The sequence below is a fragment of the Neolamprologus brichardi genome, chromosome 1 (assembly GCF_056152115.1).
Source record: "Neolamprologus brichardi isolate AB-2024 chromosome 1, ASM5615211v1, whole genome shotgun sequence".
NCBI lineage: Eukaryota > Metazoa > Chordata > Actinopteri > Cichliformes > Cichlidae > Neolamprologus > Neolamprologus brichardi.
The window spans coordinates 31,899,014-31,912,870 of record NC_142104.1 but is presented as its reverse complement, the minus strand read 5'-3'; the positions used below and the strand labels follow the sequence as shown (position 1 = coordinate 31,912,870).

The following is a 13,857-nucleotide window of genomic DNA, read 5'->3' as shown; positions in this document are numbered from 1 at the left end:
TAATGTTCGGTAATCCTGAACACTGTTTTTCTTAATGTGACTGTAGCATAGTGGAAGGTTGAGCCAATCATTTCAATAGCTTCAAAGTTACAATATTTTTTTTAAAAAAATGAATGGATGACATGTAGTGCAACATCCAAACACTTAAAATCATTTGTGTTCAAACTGAGCAAATACCAGGTCACTATGTTCAAAATATATTTGATTACATAAGCATCCCCCAAAACATTTGAATTCATCTGTTTTCCACTTTAAATTGTTAAACTTTTTACTTTAAAAGCTAGAAGTGTAGCAATACAGTTGAGGTAATGGCAGTCTTACACATTTACATTAAAACAATGTTAAAACACGTTTGTGCGAGAGCAATTGTGAAGTTCATTTCCACAGAATCCTACATGGCGAGTGCACCACAGGATACGGATGAAAAACGATGCTGCAGGAGTTATCAGTGTGTGCAGTTTTGAGGCGCTAATTAGTCCAGTAAAATGTGTTACCTCATTATAGGCAACAGACTGGAGGTGATCACTGATATTCAACTGCCACCTGGTGGTTAAAATTCTACTATACAGCAGAGATGGGCAACCATGGAGAACAGCAACTCGTCACATGTCTGAATTTAGTTTATTTAGGTCATGTTGTCATTTCATTCTTCAGTGTTGACTGAAAACCAAACAAAAACAACAGATAGGAATGTGATACTGAGAGGATGTACACATTTTTAATTTAATACCAGGAGCACATCTTTTTTTTTTAATATATATTTATATTCATTTTTTTTTCTTTTTCTTAAAGTGAAGTGGCCCCATCTTCACTTTTCCCCCTTTTCCAATTACGTGTAAATAAAGAAGCCAGTTCTCTATAATCTATTCATATCTGGCCGATACCACAGTAAGATGATGTGTACTAGTGCCAAATACCTACATTACATATGTCGGTTAGCAATTACGGTTTATTCAAAAGAAATCCATGTGTAAACCACTGATACTCTACAGATACACCAAACCTGCAGAGCCAGTGTAAATCAGTATCTAAAGGTGTAAAAATACACCAGTGATTTCATTATCAGTATAGTTACAGCTAACTGGGTGAACAGCAGGATATTGTTAAGTTTAACACCAACCATCTCAAGTTTGCTTCCTGGACAGATGTTGCGGAGAATCTTCGATGTTACAACTATACAGTTACTTTCTCTGTTTCCTGGGTACATAAATATCTGAATACAGATTAATTCAATTCAAAGTTATTTATCTAGCACCAAATCACAACAACAGTCACCTCAAGCCACTTTATATTGTAAGGTAGACCCTCCAATAATACATACACATCATAGTGCCGGGCAAACAAGCTTCTAACCCTGCTGGATGACAAAACAATAGAACAAGCAGATATTTAAAATGAGCTGAAGCCTCTGATGATGCAAGGCATTCACTGAAACTGTAATCGTTCTTAGGAGTCCAGTTGCTGTCACCTCTGCAAAACACTTTCAGCAAAAGTGATTAATGAACCCTCTGCTGCTTTAATTCAGCTATTCGAGAGCTGGATGTTATGACCCCAAAATCAGAACTGCGAGAGATATGATACAAGTTTGTGCCATTTTATTACAGTATTTGCCTGGATGATTGTTGCTGTGGTAAGAGTGAAGGAAAATGTTCAATTTACGCCAATAACACAGATCTTCCAAGGTTGGTCATGATGCTCCCCAACACTTTGGATATTTCTTCTGATGCAAAATCTTGTCCGATTCCTCGCTACAGAAAGGAAAACACTTTAGTAAGTAAAACTGGCCTCTGTAGAGCAACGTATTGGCAAAGCCTAACAGATGAGACAACAGCAAGACAACAAGTAGAGAACTACTTAAGTTTTCCTGTTCATCCGTCATGAGATACATTTAAAAAAAAAATGATAATAATATTTCACCTGTGCACGAGGCTGCAAGCTGATGTTTCAGTCATCAAATAAGAAGGGAGAGGTTTGGATCCTTAGAGAATTCACTACTGGAAATTGTTTTCCAGCATTGGGTAACATTGTAACATGTAGGTCATTCTGCAGCAGCTCAGTGACTGGTGATGTGCACAACTAGTGAAGGTCCACAAAGAGCTGTACCAGTGACTGCAGTGTCTGCTGCTGTAGGGCTGACAGAGTGTTCTGATATTAAGCTGCCTGCAGAGATGAATAAAGGAGAAAGGACAGAAAACTTTAATAGTAGAACCAATGATGACATTATGGCAGGAATCAGGACCCCGCCTCGCCAAAAAAAAGAAAACAAAAAGAGAGAGAGCAGCAGGAAAACTGTTATGGGCAGTCTGGGGTTGAAAGATTCCCTTTATCACAAGGGCCACTGATCAACTGGACTTAGTTTTAACTGGGTCGTCAGTGACAAACAGAGCAAGTGTCTGTTCATCAAAACTGTTAAATTATATAGAAAGAAATCACAATCTTCTAGCTGGCTAGCCTGATACTCTAAGAATGGAGAGCATTTGCTGCACACACCAAAGCTGCTTAATCAAATGTCTCCTTTTCAATAAAGTGAAAAAATACAACTGACTTAAACTTGACTTTATGAAGCTCTGTCATGATCTATTGGGCTTTATGTTTACTGTGACAGTGCAAATCCACTGAGCAAGAAGAAAACACATTTCTTGCATCATGTGTGCGCACCTAAAATGTATGACAAACTAATATGCAACTTTAAACAACAAACTACCAAAAATGTCACAAAAGCAGCAAAACTTAGTAAAGGGGTGACGGTGCTGAAGCTGGAATGAAGTTAAAATGAAGTAAACTAGAGCATGGTTATCACTTCTGTAGGCAAAAGTGATAAAAAGGAAAGGAGGCGATACATGGTATTAAGAACTACAGTATGTAAACCTGATCAGGGTTATTTGGGTAGTTATGATTTTAAAAGGGCAAACAATCATTTAATAAATGGCTTCACCCAACCACTGACCATGAGTGAAAATTGTTTCATATTCTCTGAAAAATGGCCAAAAACAACCCCATTCTGTAAGTGTGACCACAACTGTACACACTTTTATTGCAGCAAGACTGAATCACCATTTGTCTTTTTGATTACATTTGTTAAATAACAACACATGCACGTTTTTAAACTATGATAATCCACTGTAAATTTCACATCTATAAAAGATGTATGATTTATGCCGTTTGTGCTCACCAGTTTTGGGGTCCTTCCTCCTCCACCTACTTTTGCTGGCAGGATATATTTGGGTCATCCCATGTAAGCATAAGCTGTCTATTTTTAAGACTGAGAAAATAAGGAAACAAACAAACAACAAAAAAAGGAGAAAAAGAATTGCAGTTGAAAAAAAATCAAGCGAGAAAATACATTAAGGAGCCAGCCACTATTTTTTTCCTGTCAGGTGGGGAAATGACTCAGATGGCCCCTGTGCACCTTGAGGTGTCACCACAGCTTGTCAGGACAGGCTGGCTGTGCCACTGCAATCACCAGCCTGACTGATAGTGCAACTCATCACTGTCACAACCCCACGTGAGAGAAAAGAAAAAAGTGAGTTTACCTGGTTCATCTCATGGTGAACAGCTGTATTAACTGTCATCACTAAAAAAGCTCAGCTGACCATAGGACAAGTATGATGAAAAAATTTTATAAAAGCAAATAAAGCCAAAACAAACAGGTAAACATAATCTATGACAAACCAATCAGAGTACAGGGCTAATACTTTTTTAAAATGTTATACCAGATGCCATGTTTCTCATAAAACATGACTGATTTAAAGAAACTGTGCAGTTGACTAAAATGACAGCATGCCCTTTGGAAACAAGAGAAAATCATTCCAATAGCTCAGCAAACAGATGACATTCAGACACAGACCTTAAAGAATGAAGGAGCTCATGTCATCAGGTCATGGAGCTCGGAGTTCTGCCTTGGAGAGGGGGAAGAGGACCTTCCATGACATCTACACCACAGCATCTGTTGCCTTGTCAAAAAATAAAATAAAAATCTGAGTTAATACGACAGGTGACATTAATACGGACTTTATTAAACCATGATTTTGTTCTGAAGATGTGACTTTTTTAGAGTATGGCATCATCAGCATTATGTAAAATGGGTATCAAGTTTACGTAATGCTTTCTAGGGTGATCACACCTGCTAATAAACAATGACATATTTGTAAATTAAAGAGTATATTTAATGTAGTACTGCATGAATTCTCATCCCTACAGTCTTCTGTCAGGGTTTACAGTGCATGCCAAATGCTGCATGACTGTGGCTCCATGCAAAACCCATAGATTTCATTATCCAGCACATGGGAAAATAAACACAGACAGTCAAATGTGGAATTATTAAAGCAGGACTGGGGTCTGACCTCAAAATGAGTCATTACATGAAGAGACAGAATTCACACAATGGCAATAAGTGCTCCAGGATGCCTGGGACAACCTGCAGAGAGCTGTAAGCTTTTTGCTATGTGGCCAGTTGTTTCTATGTGTGTGTGTGTTTTAACTTGAAAGAATCATACAACACATGAGTATAGAGGAGCAGGGTTGGGTCAGATGGCCCCTGTGCACATTGCGTGTCCTCAGGTTGGATCAGACTGAGGCAGTCAACTCGACACCCCAGCTGATTAGTGCAACTCATCACTCCCACACCCAGCACCGCTTCCACTTTAACATGCAGTGTTTGTTTTGTGCAGCACACAATCGAACTGGGGACCCAGCAACCCAACCACTAGATAATCGGCACAGTCATCTTACTGGGATTTGTGTCCATGTTCCACGTCGTCATCCACGCGGTATCATTCGCCATTGCCGCTGGCATGGGTCTTCTGTGTGTGACAGGAAGTAGTGCAGAACCTTGAGTTTAGCAGGCACAAAAATGGTCAATCATTTAGATGATAGAGAATGGAAAAGGTTCAAAATGCAAGTTAACTTGGATTCAAGCCCGGATGGCGGATTATGTTACAAACAGTAACGCTGGTCAACGTAAGGTTAAATAAATATAATTCTTTTAAGCAGAGTTAGCTTTACCACTAGCTGTTTAGCAACGTTAGCGTCTAGCATTCGGTTAAAACCTAAGTGACTGTCATAAGTGAAACATTTCAAATCAAAAAAAGTAATTTATCACTGTGCCTCCCATCAAACTACAAAAAATGTCACAAAAGCACCCGAGTAAAACTTACAAAACCAGGTGAACTCTCTTTCTCGTCTAGCTTAGCCGAGTCTCTGCACATTTCAAACCCCGTGTTCACGCAGGGCGCGTCGCTGATTGGCCTAAAAGCCGGAAAAGGTGTGGGCATTTATTGGAGGAGCCACACTCCAGTGCAGCAGGTGGCGGTAATGCACCACTAAGCTGGTTTACCAACCACTATAAACTAAAAAGAAGAAGAAGAAGCCCAGACAACGTCGATGAACAAAAGCGCAAGAAAAACTTGAGCACTAAATCGCGCTAAAGTTTTGTGCGCGTGTCTTCTACATAAATGTTTACTGAATGGTTACATATATGAGCTTGCTGCATGTAGTGATGGGCAGATGAAGCTTCATGAAGTACCGAAGCTTTTCATCCGATTGGTTCACCCCAGCGCAAAGCGTCTTGAAGCTTCATTTGCTCTAGTAGAACATCTACTGGACATAAAAATATTAGTTGGCATGAATTTGAAGAGTGTGGCCTTTTGCACACAGCCTGTAAATGTCAACAACTAAAGGAGTGTATAAAACATCTATATTGTAGTGATGGCAGTATACTGTGTATATTTATACTGGCAGTATGGAAAATGATTATTTGGAAATGCTTAAAATGGAAATGATCATTTACCGTGAGGTAAGGTGTGGACAGTGGTTGTGCTTTTGTAACGTTGAGGTATGGACAACCCACATTTTATTCTGTAAAAACTAAATTTTCACTGCTTTTATGACCTTTTTAGTGGGGAGAACATAGCTAGGATTTAATGATTTAACAAATCTTTTAAATCCTTTGTCCTCCACAATGCTAAATGGCTGGGAGTCCTCAATCACCATGCTAACCAGGTCTTCATCTATTTGAGATTGTTCTCCTGAAAGACAATAAAGACAAAGCACAAATATAAATATCACACACGTAACTTATTACAGTTGTATAATATTGTTATATCATTTAGTAACATTACAGCATGCTATATTATCATTGCATTTGATGGCTCACCTGGTCTTGCTCCACAATCGGTGTTCCCCTTATTCTCATGCAAAGCTCTGTAGTGCCTAAGCATGGATGAGGTGTTGTTGTTATATCCCAGCTCCCTGGCACATAGCAAACACTTCACCTTGTACAAAAGTAAAGACAGCTTAACATAAATTGTATTGCACCATCATTATTATGAAAATACATCTTCTGTAGAAATTTCCATACCTTGTTGGGAGGAAGAAAATCTGGCTGGCTCCATTCTCGTCTGACTTTCTCTCCTCACTCTCCTAAACCTCCAAACTGTCTCCAAACTCTCACTAACCGCAACTCTCCATCAAACACCTACATTTTGAATGAACTCTGAAGGGTTTAAATCGCTGTCATAGCTCGCGGCAAAGTTCGAACCACTTCCTGAACCAGTCACGTGGTACAGCCGGGCAGCGAGGCTTCGGACGTCATCATTTTCAGCTCCTCCCATAAATGAAGCAAGCCTCGATACGCTCATCGCGGAAACGCCCCCTCAATTACTCGACACAAGCTTTGAAGCCTTGATACAGAACGTCACATCACTAGCTGCATGCTCCTCTGCAAAACAAGTGCAAAAATGCCATTTTGATACTGCACATTGCTTGTAATTTGTAACATTTATACATCCCGCATCTTTTATACTGAATACTAATGTCATGAAAGCTCAAGAATGGGTGAAGAAGATCTACATCCACCATACTGATACCTGATAAAATTATAGGCTTGAAAGGATGATGGTGTTGTATAAGATGACTGCTATTTATTTATATTTTGTTACAAAAATGTCCAATGAATTATATAAATAACAGTTAGCACTGTTGCCTCACCGAGAGAAAGTCCTAGGTTCGAACATAGGGTTTTCCACAGTCCAAAGACATGCAGTTAGTGGGGTTAGATTAACTGGGATTCTAAATTGCCCATAGGTGTGAATGATGTGTGTCTCTCTGTATTAGCCCTGCAGTGGACTGACAGCCTGTCCAGGCTCCAGCCCCCTATTGACCCTGAAATGGATAAGTGGGACAGAATGGATGGATGATATGTTTGCAAACATGCATGGAAACCAGAGGGGAAACAATTCTAACCAGTTTGAAAGCCAGTATGTCCACCTTTGCTTCAACACAGCCTGAACTCTCTTAGGCAAGCTTACTTCTCATTTCTTTAGGATCGCCTGGCTTCTTGAAGGACTTTAAAACCTTTTCGTTATATGTTGGCTGTACCTTGTTCCGCTCTCTGTCAACATGATCCTGCATGCTTTGAAAGCATTTGTGCTCAATTAGATTAGAAAAAACACTATTTACCAGTCCACTGTGTGTATTATTATCAATTATGCTTTTACTGCATTGGCAGTGTGTTTGGAATCATTGTCATACTGAAATGTGAAGCTGCTGCCAATCAGACTCATGGCAGATCGAATTCGGACCCAACTTCTCCTCACAACTCTGTTTTGACAAGATCCCCCAAACCACGTGATTAAATCTCCATCACAATAGTGCTGAATTAGCACCTGAAGATTTTAGCATCCCCTTTCATTGCTACACGTCAGACGAGGAAACAAGTTTGTCTAAAAGCAACGAGCGCACAGACGAGTGAGACGAAGGTTTCATTGAAATGCAAATGCAATTTTATATTAAAAGATAGCAAAGGGATAATTCACTATATCACACAACACAGCTTGTTAGTACTGCCATACATATACAGTCTTTTCATATTTACACATCAAGTGACAACGAAAACGAAAATCATAAATATCTCTTTTTGTTAACTTTACAACAGCTATACGTGACCAGTATTTCATAAGATAAAAGAGCACTATTAAATAACTGGCATCTTCCCTATCATTTACAAGGCTTGGGAACACAGTGGTTAAAATAATCCAGCAAAAACAAAACAAAACAAAACAAAAAAACCCAAAAACATTGTTCTTTTCCAGTGAGTAAAATTAATACAAGTCTAAAAACGGTCATGAAATCCCTTTGTACAAAAGACTATACAACTCAACCCAGTATCAACAAAAATGTTTGCTTACATCCGCGTGATAAAATCTGTACAGTTTTAGCATTCCTGCAGCAGAGTTGGAGGGACTGTGAGTGTGGATTACTGGATCCTGGGTCGCTATGATGCTCTGTAGGCCTGCCTTCGACCAACCATCAGAGACTGTAGTCATGTAGCTGCCAAGCCCCTCTCTCATTGGCCTCAGTGCTTCGTCTAGCAGCAGATCAGCATGTTGCTGAGCTTGTAGCAGATACTTCAAAATACACGATTCTATAATGTGTCAAAGATATATTTGTCCATATAGCAATATAGTATTTTCATTTGCGCCACAATCGACAGGCAGAATGGGGCGCTAAAAATAAAGCAATGCGAGATAGCCATTAAATTCACTTCTCAGTAAGCTGTCTGATAAATATTTCAACACACAGTGTGCACAGAGTTACCCCTTTTGTTGCACTGTGCTGTGGCAGACACTGTGAGCGCACCTCACAGAATCCGATATGATGGAGTTAAACTCAAACGACCAAAAGCACAAATTTTCTCATTTACTTCCAAGTGTTTCTGGCCGAGCAGATACTTCTGGTTGTATGTGCCAAGATTTAAATTTTTTTTTTTTTTAAATATATCTTTGCCTCTGAAGCTTGGCTGCTAATAGAAAGTGAAAAGTGGAACTTTGAGGAAGTAAGAAAACTGAATTCACACTAGAAACTTTATATAACACTGGCCACAAATCTATGGGCTAATTTTGAAATGCTAAAGATGGCAGCAGTGCTGCGTCTGCCCCCAAAAAGCTAAACTTCTCATAAGCACTGACCCATGAACATGGTAAAGGTGCAAGCCCCCACAGGCGTATAAGGTGTGGGTAAGATACCTTGTTAAAAATCTTTTATTGGGCTTACTGTATTCATAATCTGAACGAGCAGCAACAGCAGCAGACACGCTGATCGTGTCAGCAGTCAGAAGCAGATAACAGAACAAAGTTAACCAACGTTTTTTCCAGTCAGATCTTCATCAAAAATCTGTTCACATGGCTTTTTACGGCCATATGAACATAGAAGTTAAGGACGAGGGTTTCTCCAGATACATTTACATAGAGTCTTCAAAATAAATGTTCAAAGATGGCTGCTGAGAGGCAAGACTTGCTTCACACTGTTATTTGTGGTGATCTAAAAATCTAAAAAGTTTGTTACTCATGATTTGTTCATCTAATATTTCTGTTATTGTTACCTGCTATCAGTTATCAAGCAGAATAAGAATGAATCTCATATTAGTGGAGAAGGTGAGAGGATATTACACACACTGGTTACAAAAATGTGTTTCGCAAGTACATCAGCAATGGGGGAAAAAAAAAACAAAAAAAAACAAATCACCTACTTAGAAAGTAAACTCTTTTCTTTCGGAAAGACCGACGAAATAAAGTGGTTTCAGAGAAACCCCCGGTGTTTTTGGACAGAAAAAAAAAGAGACATACGTTTAATACCTGGATTCATACAACCTTACAAGTATCTGCATCGCTCACCAGCTTTATCTGTGGAGTATATAAGTGAGAAAATGCCATGTGCATCTGAGGAGAAATAAATATACAGCTGAAGTGGGAAAAAGAATTCAACATTTGGCACTTAGGCTGTTACTTCATCGAGGTGACTTCCGCTCTGCCCGAGGATCAGCGATAACTGAAGTATAACTTTAAACAGAAAATGGAGGGCCTCCTGCAGCCAACTGAGAGAACCTGCTACAGTCATTTCTCGTTTAATCCCTTGGAGGCTGTAAAGAAGCAGATGCCAATACTGAGGTCTCCCACACCAGTGAGGTTGAGGGGGGGCAAGTCAGAGGAAACAAACATCCCAGAATGAGAATAAATCTCTGTTGAAGTGTGAAATGGAGAAAGAAGCATGGAGACTCTGAAGCCCCACCCTTTGGCACTGTCATAAATACAACTCTTGAAAAATAAAATTAATTGAAAAAAAACAAAAAAAACAGGTGCTGCTGCACAAAAATAAAACTTCTAGCTTAGCGCACTCATCATTCTCTGAAAGTCAGCAAACCCACTCTACAAATTTAAAAAAACAAAACAAAAAAACCCACAAACATGTTCATAAATATAGTTCATAAAGACATGAGTGGCATTAGAGGGAACTCTGTGGTTACGTCGTCCGGGGGGTATGTTGCTTTAGCTCCGTCCAGGATGAAAAAGAAAGAAAAAGAAAGGTGAAGTCGTATACAGAGAAGCGTCACACTGAGAGTCTCTATCCTTTAAAAAAAAAAAAAAAGGTTCCACGTTAACGCTTGTGTCTCTCTGTTCACTTCCTCCCCAGAATCCTTTGTTTTTCTTATTCCAGCACGCTCCACTTTTGCCTCGAGGCAGCAGCACTGAGGATACTGCACTGCACGTGTGGACAAATAGGACGGAGCCCCAATTTTAAAGACAGGACATGTGTGTTTTGTAGCTTAGTTGTGTCTAACCAGGTTGATATGTACCATTAGTTTACATATGCAGCTGTTACTGTGTTCTGTACCTATTCATCTTTGTGTGTTTGTACCAGCTCTAAATACAGGTGACTGCATGTGTATATTAGGTAATGATGGTCGAGATAAAGCACAGAGGGCGGGGGGCCTCCTTCACACTTCGCTCTCGGTGGAGGGCTTGCGTACGGAGACCCAGCCGGTGTCGGGCAGGCTGTGCTGGGCGTGACGCTGTGGGGTGATGGCAGAAGGGGTCAGGGTGGTTATGGACGAGCATTCAGACGCCTCCTCCTGGAGGAGCTGCTCCGTCTCGCCGTCGTCTAGCGAAGCGCTGCTGGCCTGCAGGGACACGGTGTCTGTGCGCATGCAGGTGTGCAGGCCGCCTCGAGACGGCTTGATCTGTTTCAGGTCGTCCCAGTAAAGCTCATCATTGGACAGGAGGCACACGCCCTCCACGATGCGGATCTTCTCCTTGGTGTAGCCTCCGTCCACTCCCCCCTGGACAACAACAACACTGTTAGTGATTGACTCTGCGTCGGCAGTTCAGAGAGATCATCCACCTTTGATGTGTCAAGTCATGCTTCTTTCTTTCATCTGTAATGCTAACCCTTTGCTCTTTTTCTTTTTAATTAAAATGTATTAACATCAGGCAGAAAGCTCTCAGCCTGTTAAAAGGTGGACGTACCTCAGGGATAAGTCAGAGAACACTCCAGAACAAAGTGTCACATTCAAACCCACAAAACTCATGCTGCAGGAGCTCTGCTTGCTCCTGGAGTTAGCTTTTTTTTTTTTGTTTTGTTTTTTTACACATTTCTACATACATTTTTAGAATAAGGTGCTACAAGTACGTAATTAGAAGAAACAAAAATCTGGACTGTTTTACAGAATAAAAACAGGAAGTTGGTGCATACTTTTCCAAAGCAAAAAGATTGATGAATACTGGAAACTGCTGCTAGCTTTAGATTTATTTTTACTAAGAAATAACCTTTTTACTTGTAAATTACCAGCAGACTCTATGGGAAATACAGTATGAGCCGAACAACTGCTGTCAGCTTGACACACTGTGTACTTAATGTTACTATTGATACATGTAGCACCTTTAACAAAATCCACCCACACATTTGGCTTTGTTGCCAGTTTCAGTGTCAATTTCACAACACAGTCACTCAGTGGGATAAAAATCATCATGCTGCTGATCACAGAGCTCTGAAACTACATCCAAAGAAGGAGGTTATTCATTAAGATTTTTCAGGCGACATGCTGTGAAAGGCAGAAGTAAAACAAAGAGACGGTTTAGAATTACACGACTCCTTCATGCTGTGTAACTACCTCTCCACAGGACAAGTGGGTCAAAAGATAAAGGGAGAGAGGGAGTTGTAGGGGTGAGAGAGCTGCGGTGAGGGAGAGAAAGGAGGGGAGGAGAAGATGAGCGCTGGTGTCTGTGACCTACTCGTGTCACATGTTACAATCATTCTATTCACAGAGACAAACAGTAAAGGGATTTGTCTCTGTGCTTAGACACAATACAGTCTGTGATCATCCTATGCAAACATCATGGATTCATGTTAAATCCATTATGTGTCCTTTTCAACTTCTCACAGATTGCGGACCGTTCGTTACCTCTTTCTTATATCGAAGCTGGTTGTATATTGGAGGCTTCTGAGATGCCTCGATCTTGACCTCTTGTGTGGACGTCCGGTACGAGGGGTTACTGTAGGTCAGATTGCTCACTCCTGGGTCAGCAAACTTTGACTTTTTGTGTCTGTTGATCAAAAATAAGACAATAAGAGCAATTACAATTTAATTTAATTTACAGGTTTACCTATCCTCTGTGTCAAATGTAGATAATTAAACATTCTTTTTAAGCAATGTTGTGCAGGACACTGACCTGTAAATGATCAAAGCGGCAATGAGGATCAGAATCGCCAGAATGGTCAGAACCCCACCGATAACATAGCTGACATGAAGTCCCTCTCCTACAACAGACAGGACACATGTTATAGGGGTGGTTAACAGGCTTTGCTTAAACTGATTTGCTAGAAAGTTTTACACAAACATTGCAGGTCAGTCATTAACCCAGCTAACCCCATAATACCCAGTGAGAAACGAGCTTGAGATGGTTATTGAATATTATTTTAAGTCTTTCAGACATAGCTGTATGTCTGCGATGTTTGTCTTGAGAAGTAATTTCGTTTAGTAAAAATAGCCAACGCTTATCACTGAATAGCTTTAAAGCAAAAGTAGCTTTCTATTGCTGTTTTTTGTTTTCTTATATCTTACATTTTTATTCACCTTCACAGTCATAACTGGTCTTTGGTTGATGCGAATGATATATTATTTAAGTCCCACATTCAAACATTACTGATGTCCAACTCTGAGTAGGGGGAGAAACTATTAGCCTAGCTTCAGAGCTGTTTTAACATTAGCTAGCTGGCTGGTAACCAACAGCTACAACCGTCTTTGTCTACAAACACATTACATTTACATTTCTGTTCTGAGTCCTTAAACAATACTCTGTCAAGATCCTGTTCAGAGGTGTACTTTATACTAGTCGCACAGCTATGCTAGCAGTCTTTGTGAGCTGCCAGTCTTTGAACCAAGCTCAAGCGTAAACTCAACCTGGATGTACTGTATCTCGCAGAAAGAGTGATGCCTAGCTTTTCTCTTTTCCCTGTAGGCAGACTTTGTGAATGTCTCGGTGTACTGACCGTGAGGAGCTGTCACCACAGTGTTCATACACCCCTCTATGTTTAGGTTCTTGTCAGTGCAGCTGTAACGATAAGGAGGAAAATAAATATTAATTTACCATAGACTGCAACACAGAGGACTTCATATGATTTGTAACAACTTTGCTATATTTACAACTGTGTATTAACATTAAATCTTTCAGATTCTGTGGATTCTAAAAATGTGTAAGGCAGAAACAAGCACACAAAACAGATCCATTGTATTCCAAAGTTAAAATGCCAACATGGCAGATCGACAAGTCTACAACTGTGTTCATTAGTGGGACAATGGGACAATTTCATTTAGATCAAACACAGTTTGGAGCTGGGAATGTGAACCATTTAATGAACACAACAGACTTACTTGACCAGTGAGGGTCCTCTCTGTGGGATGTCTGTGGGAGCTTTAGGGATCTTGTTAGGGACAGGAGTGCTGCTGGGCCCTCTGGCAGGAGAGGTGGGGATGTAACCTGAAACTGATCAAAGCACGAGGAACAAGGGCCTGAGTGGGCATTT

The 13,857-nt window shown here is 40.2% G+C and overlaps 1 protein-coding gene, 1 long non-coding RNA gene and 2 other non-coding genes across 7 annotated transcripts in view; all 4 read right to left on the bottom strand.

The window, feature by feature from the left end:
* Positions 1-1,575: 1,575 nt before the first annotated feature.
* LOC102792777 (uncharacterized) lies at positions 1,576-6,560 on the bottom strand. The gene is made up of 8 exons (XR_015719049.1): positions 6,359-6,560; positions 6,155-6,272; positions 5,157-5,247; positions 4,732-4,830; positions 3,848-3,953; positions 3,173-3,262; positions 1,918-2,160; positions 1,576-1,748 (listed from the first exon to the last, which is right to left on the bottom strand). It is a non-coding gene; the product is annotated as an uncharacterized LOC102792777 (long non-coding RNA).
* LOC118454423 (small nucleolar RNA SNORD67) lies at positions 3,385-3,498 on the bottom strand. Its single transcript, XR_004843724.1, has one exon. It is a non-coding gene; the product is annotated as a small nucleolar RNA SNORD67 (small nucleolar RNA).
* Positions 4,521-4,625, bottom strand: LOC118454422 (small nucleolar RNA SNORD67). Its single transcript, XR_004843723.1, has one exon. It is a non-coding gene; the product is annotated as a small nucleolar RNA SNORD67 (small nucleolar RNA).
* Positions 6,561-7,799: 1,239 nt separating the features above from the next.
* The window catches only part of lrp4 (low density lipoprotein receptor-related protein 4), a 106,269-nt gene continuing 100,211 nt past the window's right edge, over positions 7,800-13,857 (bottom strand). For 2 of the 4 annotated variants that reach the window (XM_035909094.2, XM_006793772.3), the window contains exons 34-38: positions 13,706-13,817; positions 13,324-13,385; positions 12,504-12,591; positions 12,236-12,377; positions 7,800-11,113 (exon numbers count right to left, since the gene is read on the bottom strand). In XM_035909094.2, coding sequence (XP_035764987.2) covers positions 10,772-11,113; positions 12,236-12,377; positions 12,504-12,591; positions 13,324-13,385; positions 13,706-13,817 — 746 coding nt within the window. In that variant the 3' untranslated portion in view covers positions 7,800-10,771. Of the gene's footprint in view, positions 11,114-11,412; positions 12,007-12,235; positions 12,378-12,503; positions 12,592-13,323; positions 13,386-13,705; positions 13,818-13,857 lie in introns of those variants that run through there. The other 2 variants (XM_035909096.2, XM_035909095.2) reach the window with 2 other exon arrangements.